The sequence below is a fragment of the Frieseomelitta varia genome, unplaced genomic scaffold (assembly GCF_011392965.1).
Source record: "Frieseomelitta varia isolate USP_RPSP 00005682 unplaced genomic scaffold, Fvar_1.2 scaffold_251, whole genome shotgun sequence".
Taxonomy (NCBI): domain Eukaryota; kingdom Metazoa; phylum Arthropoda; class Insecta; order Hymenoptera; family Apidae; genus Frieseomelitta; species Frieseomelitta varia.
This window is the reverse complement of record NW_025109981.1, coordinates 534,025-554,095: the sequence shown is the minus strand read 5'-3', so window position 1 is coordinate 554,095 and position 20,071 is coordinate 534,025. Positions and strand designations below refer to the sequence as shown.

The following is a 20,071-nucleotide window of genomic DNA, read 5'->3' as shown; positions in this document are numbered from 1 at the left end:
AAAAAATCACAAAATAAATAATTGAATCCATCTGATGCCTATATGTTATATTTATAACTTACCTATACAATATAAAATATATAGTACATAAAATAAAATTAAATAAAGTATGGAAAATAAATTTAATCAATTTGAGAAATTTCATTCATGTTCTTGTCGATACGAATTACATTTTAATTAAATTACTATCGCATTTTGAGAAAAATTTACAAAATATTATATTACTTATTATTATATAGATATTCAATTTGGCTAATTTTAAAAAAATAAATATTTTTATGCAAATTCCTTTGATTTAGAATCCATAAAAGCCAGGAAAATATCAAAGTCAAAATTTTGCTGTTGTTGTTGTGGCACAACATATGATTGATTATTCTCTCATTTTTATTTATCTATTGAAATGAAAAAAAATATTTTTTTCTAAACTAATTTTGTTTACTTTGTTTGCATTCTATGTGTTTAATAAATACGTAAAAAAATTAACTTGCGAAGATTTATTAATGAAGATTTATAAATCAAATCATTCTAAAATTATTTTAAATTTACTTACGTACATTTAATTATGTTTATATTTGTATAATATCTCATGTAAATTTAATATATTAAATAAAAATGATAAATGAAGATTATTTAATAAAAATAAATACGCTTCTAATACGGATAATTGTTGATTTAAAACAGATAAAGCTATTGTGCAAACGTATGAATGTATGTGTACGCTACATTTACAGATAGTTGAGGAATCTATCTATATATGGCAAGCTTACCGAACACCCTATATATGCGTGCGTAAGAATGTATACGGTGGCCTGCACAATATAGGTGAAAACGACAGGTCGACCACAGCAAGGACTGTATAAAAGTGGGGGCGCGTAGACATTTCCTTATTTAGAAACAGAGAAACGTCTTTGCCTAGTGAAGCAGTAACTGTACAGAATTTAATAAAATTTGGAAAAATAAGGTTCTCTTGAGTATACAAGAATAAACAAGTAGAAAAAGATTGTTTAAATGTATAAAAAAAAAACAAAAAGAAAAACGATGTACAAACAACAAATATTTTGAAACCTAATTATTGTTCACACATTATATATTCATTATAATATTATAGTAATAGTAATAGATATGTTAATATGGTTACAATTAATATTTAAATACACATCATCTGTAATAGATTAATTTGTTTCAAAAATTTATAGAAAATATTTTTCTTTTTTGAACGTAGCACATTGAATGCATAAATATATTAATAGCCAAATTTTTGAATATAGCAATTAATTATTATAAATATAGATATTTATTCACAAAATATAAAACGTTTTAAAAGAGTTTCAGCCATTCAAATTGATTAATTTTTTTATACGTACACATATAATTGTATCTACGTATAAATATATGTACATGTGTAATATCAAATGTTTTATGCAAAAACCTTCATTTTTTCAAATTATTCTCGTATAATGATTTTGTAAATTTGAAGGAAAAATATTTTCAATGAAATAAAAATTTAAACATCATTCATACATTTTAAAAAATAACATCTTATCTAAAGCATTCAAAAATAATACGTTTCTAAATATTGTAATATTTAGTTATATCCATATATAATTAGTAAATATTTTTATAATTCTATATTAATTAAACTTTTTTTCTTTATATCAATATTAAAAGCAATTTAACTCACGATTAGATCTAACATGCGTAAATGGAATACAACACGTATAACCTAATATAAGTTTGTCATCTAACATATCGTCTAGATACAGCATCTGTAATTTGATATTCAACTAACAACAGTTTCGTTATCGGGGATTTATCACTCTGAAAACTTGTTGTCAAACGATTAGGATCTTATGTACTGTTGACATTAAGCACATGATATACTTAAAATCTTTACATTATAAAGTGGTTATTATAGCAGATAAAAATTCGTTGAAGTGTTGAATCGCTATTACTTCGAGTGCTTAAGAAATCTGGCGACGATAAGGAAAAATTCAGAATAAACGGAACTACGTATATTGACGAAAATATCAGTAATAATATCTTTCTCTTTCCTTCTCTAAAAGCATGTAAACTGTACGATATCGGACGCGATCGCTAACGGGCATGTGTAACCTCTTCGCTAAAGTAAAAGAAAGAGTAGCAAAGAGGAACAAAGAGGAAAGAAGGAATGCGGCCGCTACCGCCTTTGCGGCCACTGCTGTCGCTATTGCTGCTGTCGCCTTGCTACTTGTCATTAGACAATACCAAAGGAAACAATCAAAAGAGAAAAGAAGAATGGTGGCAAGTCTTCTTCTGAGACACTGTAGCTACTCTAGCGACTGTTACAAATACGAACGGCCGCCATTCAACATACTGAAAATACCGAAGCGAAACGAAGAAAGTATAAACACGCGATCTCTGTTTTCAAGGAAGCCGTTTCCTCTTCATCCAGCTTTCTTCCCTTCTACCGACTAACTATACACACACTATCTTTCCCGTTGGGCGTATTTATAAGAAATATTTGCTCAGCGTGGATATACTTTGTTTTTACGTACAAACCATCCTTTAAAGTTAAAAGTCACCCAACAAACTGTCATGTGCCGCAAGTTTATTATTTCCAAACACACATATTCAATTAATAGTGTAATTATATAATTATATACATTACATATCTATTATTATTAATTTTAATTAATTAATTATTATATTGTAACGCTAATTTTGCCATATATGCCAGTTAAAAAACAATTTAAGCTCTAAATCGATAAAATATTTTTAAATAAAAATAATAATAATAATTATTAATTGTCATTGTACAATATATAATATCGTGTATCGACTTTAAAAACATCATACATAAGTATATCAATTTGTTTGAAATAAACTAAAACTTTATGTGTTATTACAACATTATATCAATCGGACATTATAAAGTTATGCACCAAAAAGGAACGATTAATCAAATAAAAAGATGGTGTCATGATATATCAACAAAATTTTAATAAAAAATTAAACATAAATTTTGTTTTAATAGGTCCTTTGACATATTTATTAAAAAAGCAAGTAGCACACTGTTTACATCGTAGACTGCTCGTAAACAGGTCAAGTGCAAGCAAGAATGACAGAGAGACAGTCGTCATATAGAACGAATAATGAAACTGAAAATTGCAGATTAGAATAATTTGACATTTGGACAAAAGAAACAAATTTTCGAAAGATATGAAAAGACACAATAACATTGCGTATTCATACGATCGACCGGAATGTATTAATAATACTAAAACTGCTTCTCACTTGAGAAGTTTTATACCCACAAAAAGACTGTACTTTATTCAAGTAAAGATAGGTATATCTCATCCAAATGAAATTAACAGTATACGTATGTACAAATAAAAAAGTTTCACTTGAAGTATATGCTGGATTTGTTTGGTTAGATGTGACGCGACGCTAATGAATCTGCTATATTTGAGAATATATGATGATTTCATACGTTTCCATTTGAAATGATTAAGCACAACGACCTAGTAGCAGAAGAAAACTAGACCTCGTGTCTGTCCAAGTTTTCGCTAGACAGTTTCGAAAGGACGCGCTTGACAACGAGTTCTATTCACGCCACTAGGTCACCGAGAAAACTTGCTACGTAGTGTTCGAAATAGATCTCTCGGACACGATTGCAATACGGTTAAGCCATCATGAACCATGCACCGTGATGAACAACATTGTATACAAATTCCAGATCTACATCCTGCATGTGTTATGATTGTTGCGACATGTTTACATACTCTTGTATTTTCTGCCGGATTCTCGCTACATTTCGTATTACATGTCTCTCCCTGTTTTATTAATTGAAAGTTTAACTTCCAATAGAAACTTTTCCATACGTTACGACTCGTATTGAAAAGACTGATTACAACGTAACAGAAGGCTAGATGCGCGCGATCTATACTTTCATCGTTGGACATCGTGCATCAATGTACAAATATCAAAATCATATATATTTCCAATTTAATTTTAATTTATTACTGCGAACAACTAAATAATGCGGTTCGATTAACATAATAACTATACATGTATAATAAATATAATTTGTCATTTAATTATCTAATATAATCTTCATAAGATATATAAAATTTAATCAATACAAGGAATAGAAAGCAAAATAATATCAAGAAAAGAATAATTCAATTTTGAGCGTTAAACGATGAAATTTTATAATGTAATAACTAAATCGAAGACGAGAAGAATAAAATGAATTTCTTTGCATCAACAGGACTATATCCTCGTAGGAATGCGCGAGATCAGAGAGCTTTCGCAAAACCGGTTCTTGTCGTAAACGTCATTTGACACATTTCCTGTGAAACAGTATAGATGACTCGAATGCACATACACTTTAAATAATTTTCAAACAAATGAAAAATCACAGAGAAACTTTCAGCTGGTTTTTCATATACTTAATAAAAAATAATGAAAAATTTATATAAGTATACATGTATTTGTCATAGCTATTAAAATAATACGTTTAACGTAAAAATAAAAATGATGAAAATAATTTTTTTATATGTAAGTTACATATTATAAAACAATTATCAATTATTTACAAAATAAGAGTCACTGTCATTTTGCAAAGTTATTTTTCATAACATCTAATCATCATTTATGTTAAATATATACGAATATTAAAAATGTTAATGTATGTAATTATAGAATAAAAATAAAGCATGTTAAAGTTTTAATAGATATAATAGATTAACTTCAAATAGATATAAAATGTCTATTTGGATTTACAGTAACTTAATGCTACAACTTGTATGATATTTACCCTTTTGGAAGCTAAACGCTTACATTAAGTATAATCTTAGCTCTGAGTCACGATAGAAAAATCATTTTATATCTTGTCTGTTAGATCATTCAATTTGAATCATTCGAGAACAGGCTTACATATGCATAAAAAAAATACGTCAATGTACGTAATATAAAACATCTTTCGAAAATCTGTATTTCATAAAATAATATTTGATAATCAAGAAATATTATTTCTGAAACACGTGTTTTATTAAATTTTCAAGCAAGATAAATTAATTTATAGAAAAATTAAATAATAATTTAATTATATATGCAAAAAATATACATTTGTAAACAAATATTATCATCCTCACATCACATAATTTATATGCACATTGTCTGTGCTTCTACGTAAAATAGATATTGAATAATACTTTCATAAATCACGTTTTTACAATTCGAAAAGAAGTGAAAAATATAGTGTAGCAAGCTTTGATTTAATAACTTTAAAAAATAAGCTCGTAAAACGAAATGACAATTAAACATTATTATTTGGCAATTAAACATTAATCGTGTATCTGGACAACGAAATTGACGTTTGCAAACTGATCGATTTGATTCTTACATTGAATATCATGCGAAATTACGCATAAAAAATCATAAGAATTTAAAAAGATATTAAAAATAGGAAATATTCATAATTCACGCAGGCTGGATATTTTTTAAATTTTCTGCAATCGGTATGTTATATCGGTATGTATCCTCTTTGAATCGTTGATTTTTATCTGTAAACTTTTCTTATTTCTTAACGACATCATGCTCAAGACGAATAACAATAAACAAGACAAATTTAATGTACGATATATTAATCGATTGATTTTATGTAACGTTTTACGAAATAAGTGTTTTACCCAAGGAAAAAAAACTGAAAGTATAGTAAACGCGCTGCTGAGTCTGCATGTGTGCATATACGCACGCACAAGAGTATTCTAAAAATAGAGAGTGAAAACTATTCTCCAGAATAGTTGATACGAATGAAGCAGATCATCGAGAAAACCTATATTAACGAATATAGGAGTGCGAATATAAAACACAAGGAAAAAATCGTACAGTACAAGCTTTTTATATATAGTTCGTAATATTAATAAATTTGTACGATTGATTTTCAGAGTGACAGTCTCCCCTCCTCTTAGCCCTCCCACTCATTTGGGCTAAGCCAACCGTGTAGACTAAATTGAATTGTGTCAAAATTAGTGGGTAGAATCGATCAGTTATGTATGTAGATCATAAATCACATGAAATTGTAAGTTACTTTGGCCAACTTACATTGAATAAGTTAATTTCCTGTTCTTCTCGCTCCGGCGTAGAAAATTGGAAAAATAAAGTGAACGGCAGGCTCGAAGACACGAAGAGCAGACTGGGACGCGTAACACGTGACACACGATCGAGATACGATGTTTGCGAGCAGTTCGTTGCCGATTATGGCAAACTACGAGGCAATAAGAACCGGTATCTCATGGTATGAGCAGCGTTCCCCGACGTTGCGTATTTTTTTCGCGTGCGCGAATGCTGTAGCGAAATCCGTAAGATCTCGGAAACTATGGCGAAAGTTTCACAGGCATGTAGAACACGCTTGGTCCGAGCTCCAAGTATGAATCGCTGTGGGCGTTAATCATGCAAACCAAAGTAAGGCGTGTCGCGAGTGAAATGATGCATTACCGAAGGTATACAAGAAGATATTAGTGGATTAATGGTTGCTTACCTTCGTCTAGTAGGCGCTCTACATGTATGAAGACATTAGGGAAAGCAGCTAACTGCTTTCGATCTTTTAGTAACTGTGACAGGTAGTCCGCTATACTCTGCGTCGTCGTGTTAGTATTATCACACATTGCAATTACTTGATTACTCCTATGGCGGTCACGCGAAAATAGAAAAAGATACGAAAACAAAAAAGAAAAGGTATTGCAAAGAAAGGGAAACGGAAAGAAAAAGTGATCGTTAAACGTAAACGAGCAAGACGACAGACGACGTTGCGATTAAGATCCAAAACAACAGCAGTTCCTTTCACGTTCGGTTTTGCACAAAGTTAACGCTGATTTTTTCCGTTATCCACTATTATATCACTTTGCTTTCTTATTTTTCGCACAATTATCTCGTAATTAATATAACTCGCTGTTCGTACGTCGCGCCTCCTCACTCGTGGTTTCTCTGGCGCGCTCCTCGCATACGTCGCCACGATTGCGTTACGTTTTTAGAAATAGCGGAGTCAGTATACTATGTATAAGGAGAAGACGGAGGAGGAAAACAAGGAGGACGAGGAGGACGAGGTGGAGGAGGAAAAGGAGGATAAGGAGGAGGGGGAGAGAAGTATGTAAGAGCGACAGAAACAGGGAGGATAGGAGAGGGAGTACGAGAGAGAAAGAAAGAGAACAAGACAGAAGAGACGGAGGAGAAAGGAGGGATAAAAGGAGAAGGAGAAGGAGAAGGAGAAGGAGAAGGAAAGGAGAGGAAGAGAGAAGGGGAAAAGAAAAAGAAAGAAAGAGAAGGGAAGGAGAAAAAGGGAAAAGAGATAGAGGAAGGGAAAGGCAGGAAAATTAGACACTGAGAGAAAGAGAGAGAGGAGAAAGAGAGAGGGGGAGAAAGAAAGAGAGAGGGAGAATACAGCCTCTCTCACGAGTTGGAGTCTGTTAAGGTTAAAAAGTTAGATCGTAGATCGCGAAATTAAAAACAAACACACGCTACGGGACTCTCGGCTCTACTGCACTATCCGTGCATGTGCCGCGGCGAACTACCCGTAGATTCCTGAAGTTTGGACGCATGCGCAGCATTTGTTTTGCGCATGCGTTTTCAGCGTATTGGTCTTGCGTACCTCTATCAGCACGCTTCTACCGCCCACTACCATATACGGCCTCTGCGTACGCGCGAGTACTGAAGTACGCGCCATACCATCATCGCATACAAGTTGGATAATTCAGGGCTGTAAACATCTACCACCGTGCCCCTGCACCTTACAATCTTTGTAATTCATGAGTCGGCTACCGTTTCGTGAAATTCTTTTTGTTAACGGAACATCACGAAACATATTTATTCGTATATCCTGCCGTTGTGTGTGGGACTACTGGGCGGACAGACTCAAGGACATGGATCTATACATGACCAATCTATTGAATACATTTTATTCGCTTAATTACAATATTTGGAGAAAACTTATTCTCTTCGAATATTTTTATTCGCCAACTTCGTTCCTCGACTTCATGAATACACTTTCATTTATTTCTGACTTGCTATATGTGACTTGTTTTTCTAAATTCAATAAAATTAGCTGATCATCTAACGAAACACGCGTAATGCTTTAAATAAACCACAAGTTAAATATAGATTTCGACTTTAACTCGATATTTTAGAGTCAGCTGAAAATTATTTTGTACGTAAACTTTCGAGACGACAAATTGCATCAAAGTCTCAATATAATTAATATAGCATCTGTCACAAATATATTGTAGATAATGTAGGAATTATTAATATGTCTTTAATAATATTTATTTACAAATTAAATAATAAAAAATTAATTATATATCATATTCTTAATATATTACTAATGTATGTAAAAATCTAATTTCAACTTATCAAAATATGACTTCTTTATAAATTTTATAAATTTACTTTATTTTAAAAAATAAAAATATCATTTTTAAATATAAAAATTTGAAAAGAAAAAACTTTTGCACTTACTTCTAGAAAGATTAAACAATTTGAACTAAAAATTATTTTCGATATTAAATAAAAAATTTCAAATATATATTACCCATATTATACCTTATTGTAAATTTAAAGAAGGTACAAAATTTTATTAATTTTTAAAAATATTTTGCATGAACATAATTTAAAAAAGAAGAAAGTTTCAAAACATATGAAAATTTTTAAAAAATACTTCAATATTTAATTGAACATATAGCATAAATGTATAATTTATTTTAAAACTTTTCCGATTATAATATTTTAATATAAAGTATCAACGCATTCGACTACATTATGATATTGAAGCAGTATACTTTAGAATGTATAATTAATCCTTCTACCTACTTTCAATTTGCAGCCATGCACTGTATCGTAGATTCGAACTACGCATTAATTGATATTGCACAGAAGATATGACACCGATTAACATGACTATATTTTCTGAAAATATAAGTTTTTAATATATAAAAGCCATTTTAAAAATTCTGTCGACGATACTATTTTAATAAAAAAAAAGTGATTTTAAATTTATTAATCGTAACATAAATTTCTTCAATTAACAATTGTAATATATGTATATTATTACTGTATATTATTATACACTAATCTAAATTTGTAAGTGACACAAACATATCTTTTTATAATGTATTTTAATAATATATTATGATAAATAGCACAAATTTCTTGATAAGTGTAATTCTTACTATAATAATCATAAATGCATTACTGCTTGAGAATGATATATTTTAAATGACAAATATATTTGTTATAATTGAACATTAATGTGTATAAAAATATCGAGCAAATTAATTTCTTAAAAATCTATCAATAATTTTTTATTTGTAAACTGAAAATAATAATAGAATAATTTTCTACCTATTTTGAACTATAATACGTTTTTAAGTGGACGAGCAATTGTATTAGGTTATCCAAAAACAAAAAAGCATAAAAAAATAATACATAATATAAATAAGAAATATTATATGATATACAAAAAAGAAAACTTTATATTTATATGATAAATATTACAAAATTATCAAATATAAATCATAAAATATGCATTTTTAAAGCACTAAAATACTTGTAACATATGATGTATGTATATACACTTGAAAGAAAAGGCACAAGGAAAAAATAATTCGAAAAATTACTACTGTTGTATGCAACTGGGGTCGCGTTCAAACTGTATGGATTATCCTTTTTAGACTTGTAAATCCCAAGTTAATCACATTGGTGAGTAATTCTTTCATGACTAATTGCCCATTAAATTAATATTAAGCAACCAACTCAAATGGATTAGTCCTAAACGATGGAATGTATTATGGTGACTTTGATCGACCGTCTTCGAAATACGAATTCAATTTACTTTAAAAAAATTTTAAATTCGTTCTTTTCAAACGACTACTGTTGAAGATCGATTCGAATATTTTTTATAATTCAAATACAAAATAATTGTAAGTTATTCTATAGTAAATGTTTGAATACTTTCATGGCCATTATAGGTTTAAACCTTAACGTTGATCTTTTAAAGATATTCCCAGCATGAGAAGTGTGTATATATTAAATTGTTTTCATAAAATACTGGGATTTTTCAATTAGTATACTTTGAAGATATCGCGTATTAAGATATGCAATTGCGTGCACCCTAGTATATCTTAATGGAAAGAGGGTTGGACGTGAAGCTTTCGACAACAATTATGCAAGGTCGTGTAATTTTCCTCTAGATCTGGCCCTCACGTGGACCGTTATGCAGTGTTAATTAATTGACCCTTTGGAAACACCAGTTTATAACACCTATGGCTATTGAGTACGATAAATATGAAAATTCTAAAATATATTATAATAAACAGGGTATGACATTGTTTGTAATATACCAATATCTTGACTCAAAAATAGCTTCTTGTCTTCGAAAATGTATCATAAACTTGCCAACAAAAATCTTCAAAATTTTGATTTATATAAGTGTTTTCCTCCCACTCCTTGTAGAATAAAATTATTGAAATAAATATATACGAAATTCTTTGTTATTTTACATTATTTATAATAAAAATTTCTGCTTTACTGTACATTAATAATAAAGTAATATATGAATACCATTGTTTTATTCCAAAACTATAGTAATATATGAATACCATTGTTTTATTCCAAAACTATAAATTGGACATGCTGATTCAATGAATTCACAAATGAAATTACACAATTTTAGAGTGGTTAAATTAGAAAACCATTTATCAAATGGACTGTTGAAATTATGGATTAATTAATCATTAAGTAATTAATGATTGCCAATGTGAAATACATAAGCTATACCAATGTCTAGAAAGAATACATGTTACACACTTTATCTCTTGATATTTTCCAAACTTAATTATTAATATTATATATCTACAAACTTTTATATCAGATGTAAGAATAAATTTATTATAAATAGGCAGTCGTTAATTGTCAAAAAGAATTAACGGAATGTCATTATTTGTTATTCAGGAAAGATTAACAGTAATTCTCAGTAATTGTATTTTTTTAAGTTCTAATTTAATATTAACCACTTAAGCTTTATGAACGAGAGTAGTTGAGTATAGTAATTCTTATATTGACAAGACAAATAAGAAAATAGCAATCAAGCAATAATAAAAAATAACGTTTTTTAGGAGCATTTCTAGTAATAACAAATTCTTTCTACAGTTGTAATAAAAAAATGACTTTACGACTTTAGATAATACCACAAAAATAAAATATCGCAATTTGAAACCGTTTAAACGCGAGTAATTTTACAAATAGTAATTTATAAAGATGAGGTACAAAAACAACGATCGATTACAAAGTCTGTCGCCTTAGTGTTCTCCCACGAATGTTACCTTTTGCGCCATGTCCAACACGCCTACACACATGTATTGGTTAATATAAAGTAACGTTGACGTCATACAGCATGTGCCATACATGGTCCTACTGAGAAATAGCGTGGGTGTTATACATTATAAAGTATCTCTTGTCATTTCTCACTGATCAGTAGATACTTTCTAATTCTTTTTTTCTTCTTTTCTTTTTTTTTATAAAAAATGAAAAGTAATTCAACCAATTGGAAGATATACTGTTCGATTTATAATATGCACTAACTTTATATATTGTCACATTCTAATGATCTTTCGTTATTTTTAAATTAATAAATTAGTATCAATAAATATTACATATGAAGTGAAATATCATATATACTACAATATAAATATAAGTATTACAATATGAAGTATTTTCAATTTTTGTTCTAGGATACATTCAACATATTATAAGATAATTAGTCAACATACTAATCATCTTTCTTTTACAAAAATATAAAATAAAGAAAATAAATATAATTATCAATTTTCTAGTATGAAATAAATTCTTGTAGGATGAATCAAATTTTGTCTCAAATAAATTAATTTTCTTTTAAACTTATTTCCATTCATCATAGCTATAAAAATATTTAATATGTCACTTATTCCAGGAAATAAGTATTCATATATGTTTTCTTTATAAATTTTATAATTTCTTTATGAATTTATACAAATCTTGCATTTTGTACAATATATAATTTTCGATTCAGTACTATTTCTTCATCAAAATCACCTAAACTGTATTTTATATTTTATATAAACAATAAAAACAATAAACTTAAAATTTAGATCTTGATTTAAACTTAGAATCGTAACCATGCCCACCTAATCTTTTTCGTGGCCGTGAATTTTTACTTACTCCCACTTCTATGATAATATTAAGGAAAAAATATTTCTGTGATATTAATGATATAAAAACAAAATAATTAAGAAAAAAAAACAATAAATAAAAGATGCACTATACATTCTAAAAATGAAGATGGAACACAATAAAAGTTTAATTTTCTGTATAATGTATATGTAGTAAGAAATATATGCATTATACAAAAATTAAATAAAAGTAAGTAACATTAAATATTAAAACATCAAATAGTAATAAATTTTCAATAAGAGAATATAGCATCAAAAAAGGATACTCAAATCTATAGCTGGTGGAACCAAAAATCCAAAAGATTTTGCAATCTTTGCTAAGTCCAAGGTTTCAATATCAAAAATTTGTTTCAAGTGATGAGAATCATATGCTCTCACATATGCTTTGAAAGCTTCTTTTGCTGACATATTTAAAAAATAATTCTTCGAAACTAATTTTTCAAGCTACACAAAACATTAATATAACATTACATGTATTAACATAATTAATACAAAACATTAATATGATAACAAAAGGAATTTAATTATTTCAATGTATCAACAGAAATATTGTATTTACCTGTAATTGAATGTCAGCAATTTTATTCCATGAAAAATCAAATTCGTTCACAGGTACTCTAGCCTGTTTAAGGTAACGAAGAAAACCAAGTTCTTCAGGCCTTAAAATTAATAAAGCATGACCACTACTACCTTCTCCTCGAGCTGTTCTACCAACACGATGAATATATTCCTAAGATAAATAAAATAAATAATTCCTAAAATAACTATTATATTCACTATTAATATAAATTTAGCAATTTTTGCATTCTATTACATTTGAATTATACAGTATATTAGGATATATATATATAATCTAATTTAAAAGTTATATGTTATAAAAAATTTACCTTAGGATCATCTGGAGGATCATATTGTACAATCCAATCAACAGCTGGTATATCAAGACCACGTGCAGCTACATCAGTACAGAGGAGTATACCAGAAGATGCATTGCAAAATTGGAAAAATGTTGTTGTTCTCTTAGTCTGTTTTTGTTTTCCCTATTAATTAAAGATATGTGATAAAAATGTTACATTCAAAGTAATTACAAACTTTTCACACTATAGACCATACATGTATACTTAATACTGGTAAATCAATGTAATTTAAAAGTTCGTGATGGTATTTGACTGACATACACGAACTGAAGAAAACCATAACTTTTTTCTTTCTATTCTTCTTTAAAAAAGTAAATAAAAGTAAAAATCTCTTTTCACTGGGACATACAACATAACCTTGTTCTAAACCTTCTACTGTTGCCTTTTCCTTATCATCATCAACACCAACATAAACTGGTTCTTTCTTTAAAGCCAAAGTTGTCAACATTTCTGTTTTCTTGGTTTGTGTTGCACTGAATAACATTGTTTGTCTTTTTTCTATAAGAAAATATATAGCAATTAAATATTTCTTATTATTATTATTTGTATTAAAAATATAAAACATGTTACACTAACTTGGTAAAATGTTAATAATCTGTTTAAGTTCTTCTTCAAAACCAATGTCTAAAATACGATCAGCTTCATCAATTATTAGACACTGAAGATTTTTATATAAAAAATCTGCTGTATTTTGTAGATGATCCAATAATCTACCAGGTGTAGCTACAATAATATTAATTCCTTTTGCAAGTTTTTGAGCTTCAGTTTGTCTATTAGCACCTCCCATTAATAAACCATATGTATGGTAATGATATTTCATTAATTCTTTTAAAACTCCAAAAGTTTGCATAGATAATTCTCGTGTTGGAGATATAATAATACAACCAGTACCTACAAATAATAATATAATAAAATACTTGCATTCAACACATCTATGTCATTAACATACCATTACGAGGCATAAATTTTAATTTATAAATTAATTCAACAGCTGGTATTAAAAATGCTAGAGTTTTCCCAGATCCGGTTTTTGCAGAACCAACTAAATCTCTTCCTTCTAATAAAGGGGGAATAGCTTTTGCTTGTATTTCCGTCATGTTTGTAAAACCCATATCTTCTATTCCTTTCAATGTATTTTCACAAACTATTTCTTTTAATATTTTAAAACTTGTATCATTTGCTACTTTTAAACCCATTGCAGATCCAGGTACTATAAAATAACAATAAATGTTAAAAACTTTTAAACCCATTGCAGGTCCAGGTACTACAAAATAACAATAAATGTTAAAAACGAATGAATAAATTAAAAGAAAAATTGGAAATTTTAAAGAAGTAAAACAAAAAAGAAAAATTTCATACTTTTAATACTATACATATGACATACGTCATCATTAGTGAATGATTGTTTTGAAATTTGCAATGAACAAAAGATGAATGAAATTTGGTTACTGTACTTACAATCTGCAACTGTATTGCTAATATTATTTTCTTCTGATATTTGATCATTTTCGATTTTCTTTCTTTTTTCTGTAACACAACATAATTATATATTACAAGGCAAATATAATTTACTAAATTTTACTACAAAGCAATTTTGATAATTATTAAAATATAAATGAATTAATAATAATAAAAGATATAATATAAATTATAAGCTTTAACTTACTTTTTACTGACATATTTTTTTCTATATGATGTCGTTTTAGTCCATTTACTGTATCATTTTCTTGACTGTCATTTTCTATATCCTCACTTATGGTTTCATCTACCATAATATAATAAATTAACAGTTAATGCCAATAATTTCATATAAAAATAGGTTATAATACAACAATAATCAATGTTACGATTACATTTACCATTTTGTATTTGCTTTTCTCGTTCTTTTAGTACTTCAAACTTCTTTTTTTCTTTCTTCTTAATTTTTCGCATCAACACTTTATCAGGTATTGACATATTTAATAAACTTAAAAAGGTTTATATCAAAACAACACAGTTAAGACACGTTTTACCCATGTGGTAAACTGAAAATTGATGGCTGTTCGCACATAAACGATATACTTATACGAAATGTTTCAAATACCTTTCTGGAACAACCAATTGCAATTCAGTATTATTAGAAAGGTAATATGTATCTAAGTCCCTAGGTTAGAACCAATTAAAATAGCTGAAAGAGAATCAACAGTTAGGCCTCGAAAATAAAACAAAATTTTATAGAAAAAAATTATTTGTATTTTATTATGGATCATAACGTATATAAACAGATATTAATGATTATAGAGATTAATTGCTCAAAAGAAGGTAGGAGAATGATTGGTTATTTCTAACAAAACTAAGTTAATCATAACTTCTCTTATACTTCTATACTGCTTGAAAAATCTTTTTAGCTTATAGGTATACATTCATTTATATATCAGGCAGAAAATATCATCCTTTAAAAAAATGTAAATGTAAGACTAATGGTTCTATCGCCGATCGAAATGAAATGTGGAGATTATTCTAAAGCGTATTAGGAAACTCCAAATAAAATCATAACTTCGGAAATTCTCTTATTCGGAAGATATAGATCTTACAATTTTATAAAAGACAAAGTCTTTCATAAAAGATATGAAAGACAAAGAAGGATAGGACTACAGTAGGTTTCCATAAAATTGCATTTTCCGAACGGGTGAATCCCCAAAGCTAAGATTTTATACATTGCTCACAAAAATTAGGGGATATTTCAAAATGAATATGAAGTGATAAAAAAATTTCTTATATTCTTATTTAATAAAAAAAATCAAATGCTTCTTTTTTTATCACTTCATATTCATTTTGAAATATCCCATAATTTGCGAGCAGTATATTTGAGATACACATTTCATACAAATTTCATTAACGATTCATGTCATTCGAAGATCATTCGAAAGGTTTTTTTAATGCAATTATAGCGATATTTAACACTCAGTGAATTTAATTGCTTTTCATAATTAATAATCAAATATTGATGATTGATACCATTAAATTATCACAGGAATGAAGCATATTTTCACAGTATTTTTTATACCTTACGTATTATATTAATTAAAATAATATAGCAATAATTTTTATATAAATAACAATAATCTATCGTTGTTGTCGATTAATAAACAAATATTATGTGGTAAAAAATATTATGAAGTTATGATGAAGTTTTGCAAATAAAAAATTTAAATGTTTCATTAAATATGTACTGAAAGTATTAGCATATATAAAATTATACACTTTATACTCCAGGCCAACATTAAAACCTTGAGAAACAGGAAAAGTGAAAGGTATTTGCAGTAACAGGTATTCATGAAATGTCAGTATAGTCCCAGGCCCAGATTCGTTGTGAACATTATACAACACTTTATTAAATTATAGACTGTGGTCTTCTTTGAGTGAGTATTATTTTTATAAAATTTATGATGTTCCACATTATTTTGATTTTTTATTTTTATATATAAATATAACAAGAATATAATCAAGAGAATTATAACAAGACTTCATTTGAAAAAGATAAAATAATATTAACTTTTTGTTTAAGAATTTCATAAATTTTGTTTGTTAAATAGATAAGAAATTAATTAGGAAATTAAATGTGGAATTAAATATTATTTTTAAGATTATTATATTACAATAATATATTATTATATGATTTTACATAAAAAAAATACAATAAAAATGAGGAATGACTGTTTTATAATAATTATCATTATAAAAACAATAAATAGGATAAGAAACTCAAATTTTATTTCCATGTCTAATTTCCGTAATCCCACAATCCATTCAGTCAATTTGAATCTGAACTCTATTATATCTATTATATCTGAACTCTATTACAAAAACTTGTTTACGTCTATTATATGAACGTCAATACAGATTGGTCTTCAATAAGAATTAGCAGTTGAATATCTATGTTATTTTTGCAAACGTATGATAAGTTTATTAATAAAAGCTGTTCAACGCAGAGGGGGGTATAATACGGTAGTATTATATTTTTGTAGATGGAAGAGTTTCAGAGATTTCAAGGTCATTTCCATTTTTTCAAATATAATAAGATATATTTTTTATCCATTAATCGATACAACTCTACATTCTTTATATGTCGAGAAATTATTAATTTAGTTAATATTTTAACTTTAATTTCATAAAATCAACATTTAAATAGATAAAATGCGATTATGAAATTTTGTTTAATTTTTTTCCCACCAGAACTAAAGAGATTTATCCCAATGTTTCGTTAATATTACCATTTCATTGAGAATCAAAAGACTCATTATAAAGTCAGTTCAGATGATGCAATTTTTTGACCGATAATTTTGCCAAGATTACTAATCTGTTATCTACATATATGATACAATATGTCCCTCAGCCTTAGAGTTGCGATATCAACGAAATATCGCATATAGTGAAACAGTTCTTTTTGATCACGGCTTATACTCGGAAATTTTATGTATTAATAATAAATATATTACTAATAAAAATTATAGAAATAAACTATTGTACAATAGCATTTTTTTATGTTTATTGTAAATTAAATATCCTTCCTTTTAGGTCAATAATGAAACTCTACAGCGTTGTCGATGGTCCACCATCTCTTGCCTGCCGCCAAGCTTTAAAAGCTTTAAATATTCAGTACGAATTAGTGGACGTGAATTTTAATAAAGGAGAACACATGACAAGTGAATATGCACAAGTAAATACGTTTATATCAGTGGCATACTTATTATTAATTTATCATATTTTATAAATTTAAAATCTACTTGCAACATTAATATATTTTTTAATACATATAATCACTTTTCTAGTTAAATCCACAAAAAGAGATACCTGTATTAGTCGACGATGATCTTATAATGGGAGAAAGGTATGAATTTACTTAAAACATGAATTATTTTATTTACTTTAATATAGAAAAGAACTTTGATTAAGAGGATTGTTCTCATGTAAATTAAAATAATATTATATCTATTAATAATAGATATAATAATCTTTTATAACTTACAAATATTAAAATAATAAGTAAATTTCTTTTTGCTTCAATACACGTAATATTAGTAATGCCATTTTACAATATCTTGGAGACAAATATGACACAACCGGAAAGTTCTACCCGAAGGAACCAAAAGCCAGGGCAATAGTTAATCATCGATTGTGCTTTAATTTGGCTATGTACTATCGTAATATTGCTGAATATGTGGTGGGTATAATAAATACAATATTAAATTATGTATATGTAAAATTTATACAATTTAATCTATATAAAAGTTCTAACAAATTATTATAAAGAATAAAAAAATGTGAACATCCGAAAAATAAATTTTTGAAAATATTATAAATATAATTGTATTAAAAATATGTAGTTCATCGCCAATTACTGTATAACATGTTTGAACAAATTTTTACTTTATTTTAAAATATTTGTACAGGTGGCTCCTATGTTTTATGATTATAAAAGAACCCCTCTGGGTTTAAAGAAAATGACAATAGCATTAGATGTTTTTAACACATATTTACAACGTGAGAATACAGAATATGCTGCGAGTAGTAAGTACCCTGAGTTTTAGTATGAAAGTTTTCTATAAGCTACAAAGATTATTATAACAGTTACAGAAACTTGTTGTGAAATTGTTAAGTTATACAAAAAATTTAATCGACATGCAAGATTTAATTGTCTTAAAAACGAATTGAATGTTTTTTAATAATATTATATTATATATATATATCTTATAAAAAGAAATACTTTTATATTCTTCACTTCATATCACTTGTATTGTTACATAATTTAATTGTTACATATACTTAACAGATACGCTGACTATTGCCGATTTCCCTTTAATTACTGCAACCATGTGTCTAGAAGCGATCGATTTTAAATTAAATGCATGGCCTTATGTAGAAAAATGGTACAATAATTTTAAACGGAAACATCCACAGTTATGGGAAATCGCTGAAGGAGGTATGCAAATACTTAGTGATTGTGAGAAGAATCCGCCTGAAGTATCTATGGACCAGCATCCGATCCACCCACTTCGCAAAAATAAGTAGTTTTATGCTAATTGCAAGTATAATTATTGAGTATAACAGATCTATGTGAAATACTAAAATATTTGCAACTATTTCTAAAATTAGATATTAATATCACTATGTTCTAATAAATTAAACATTTTTATTGACATAACGTGATAGTTGTAATTCTTTGAATATTAATTTTAAATTAACTAAAGTTATGATGTATATACATATATGTATATAAATAAATTAACTATTATCTAACAATTATATATATTTTTTTATGTAAGTACAACGTTTAATGATTTGTATAATTGACCATATGCGTCATAGAGTTAGAAAGTATTCTATTTGAGCTAAATGTATAATGTATAATATGGAAATAAACAAGTAACAATGACAACAATCCCTTATACATTTGTACATGTTTGTTGATAATTGTAACTATAATGATAGTTATAATGATTTTTATAACATTGTTATAAAAATAACACTTTTAATAAATCAAAATATAAAGATTGAGTATTTCGGAACATCTTGCACAAATCATGCATTCTTACCTACAATACTGAAATTGGACAATGAATCAATTATTTCAAGTACGAAAATAAGTTTTTACAAATTCTTGTACTCATAGTACAGAATATACATCAATTGAAATATACATATAATTTAACTTTTCTTCATTTATTACCTTAAGCATTATTATATTCTCTTACATACTCACAAAATAAGTTGATAATAACACAAAGTTTTTCTTTTACAATGAATTTATGTCACATTAAAATTTGAAAACAATATAAGAACATTGTTTAAACTTCATCAAAATGTAATATATACTGCTACATATACTGCTACATTAATATTATAACTATATACTGTTTTACAACAGAGATTTAA

At 27.5% G+C, this 20,071-nt stretch overlaps 3 protein-coding genes across 11 annotated transcripts in view; 1 reads left to right on the top strand and 2 right to left on the bottom strand.

The window, feature by feature from the left end:
- LOC122528445 (protein held out wings) overlaps positions 1-7,224 on the bottom strand; it is a 36,509-nt gene extending 29,285 nt beyond the window's left edge. For 3 of the 4 annotated variants that reach the window (XM_043653546.1, XM_043653548.1, XM_043653547.1), the window contains exon 1: positions 6,524-7,224. In XM_043653546.1, coding sequence (XP_043509481.1) covers positions 6,524-6,650 — 127 coding nt within the window. In that variant the 5' untranslated portion in view covers positions 6,651-7,224. The remainder of the gene's footprint in view (positions 1-6,523) is intronic. The other variant, XM_043653549.1, reaches the window with a different exon arrangement.
- Positions 7,225-11,998: 4,774 nt separating this feature from the next.
- On the bottom strand, positions 11,999-15,236 carry LOC122528450 (probable ATP-dependent RNA helicase pitchoune). 4 transcript variants are annotated; one of them, XM_043653566.1, is made up of 10 exons: positions 15,016-15,236; positions 14,823-14,921; positions 14,615-14,683; positions 14,106-14,366; positions 13,733-14,047; positions 13,353-13,654; positions 13,127-13,279; positions 12,799-12,969; positions 12,506-12,683; positions 11,999-12,233 (listed from the first exon to the last, which is right to left on the bottom strand). In XM_043653566.1, the coding sequence occupies exons 1-10, from the start codon at positions 15,110-15,112 to the stop codon at positions 12,148-12,150; spliced, it is 1,731 nt and encodes a 576-aa protein (XP_043509501.1). In that variant the 5' UTR covers positions 15,113-15,236; the 3' UTR covers positions 11,999-12,147. The 4 variants fall into 4 exon arrangements, with proteins under 4 accessions (XP_043509501.1, XP_043509500.1, XP_043509499.1 ...); XM_043653565.1 differs by having other exon boundaries at positions 11,999-12,236; positions 14,615-14,679; positions 14,819-14,921; positions 15,016-15,232; XM_043653564.1 differs by having other exon boundaries at positions 11,999-12,236; positions 15,016-15,232.
- A 1,215-nt stretch (positions 15,237-16,451) lies between these two features.
- Positions 16,452-19,584, top strand: LOC122528451 (glutathione S-transferase 1-1). 3 transcript variants are annotated; one of them, XM_043653570.1, is made up of 6 exons: positions 16,452-16,557; positions 17,714-17,855; positions 17,968-18,026; positions 18,218-18,359; positions 18,589-18,706; positions 18,969-19,584. In XM_043653570.1, exons 2-6 carry the CDS (start codon positions 17,721-17,723, stop codon positions 19,205-19,207), a joined length of 693 nt encoding a protein of 230 aa, XP_043509505.1. In that variant the 5' UTR covers positions 16,452-16,557; positions 17,714-17,720; the 3' UTR covers positions 19,208-19,584. The 3 variants fall into 3 exon arrangements, with proteins under 3 accessions (XP_043509505.1, XP_043509506.1, XP_043509504.1); XM_043653571.1 differs by lacking the exon at positions 16,452-16,557 and adding an exon at positions 17,103-17,188; XM_043653569.1 differs by lacking the exon at positions 16,452-16,557 and adding an exon at positions 17,507-17,612.
- Positions 19,585-20,071: the final 487 nt, after the last annotated feature.

What these genes read in the sequence shown, in the direction of transcription:
- LOC122528451 (XM_043653569.1), top strand. An exon ending in TGACAAGTGAATATGCACAA is followed by an intron (nt 17,856 to 17,967) that starts GTAAATACGTTT and finishes TCACTTTTCTAG; the next exon opens with TTAAATCCACAAAAAGAGAT. An exon ending in GATCTTATAATGGGAGAAAG is followed by an intron (nt 18,027 to 18,217) that starts GTATGAATTTAC and finishes ACGTAATATTAG; the next exon opens with TAATGCCATTTTACAATATC.
- LOC122528450 (XM_043653565.1), bottom strand. Translation starts at nt 15,112, where the DNA reads ATGTCAATACCTGATAAAGTGTTGATGCGAAAAATTAAGAAGAAAGAA. An exon ending in TAGCAATACAGTTGCAGATT is followed by an intron (nt 14,367 to 14,614) that starts GTAAGTACAGTA and finishes GTTATTTTATAG; the next exon opens with TACCTGGATCTGCAATGGGT. An exon ending in TTGCTGACATTCAATTACAG is followed by an intron (nt 12,684 to 12,798) that starts GTAAATACAATA and finishes TGTTTTGTGTAG; the next exon opens with CTTGAAAAATTAGTTTCGAA.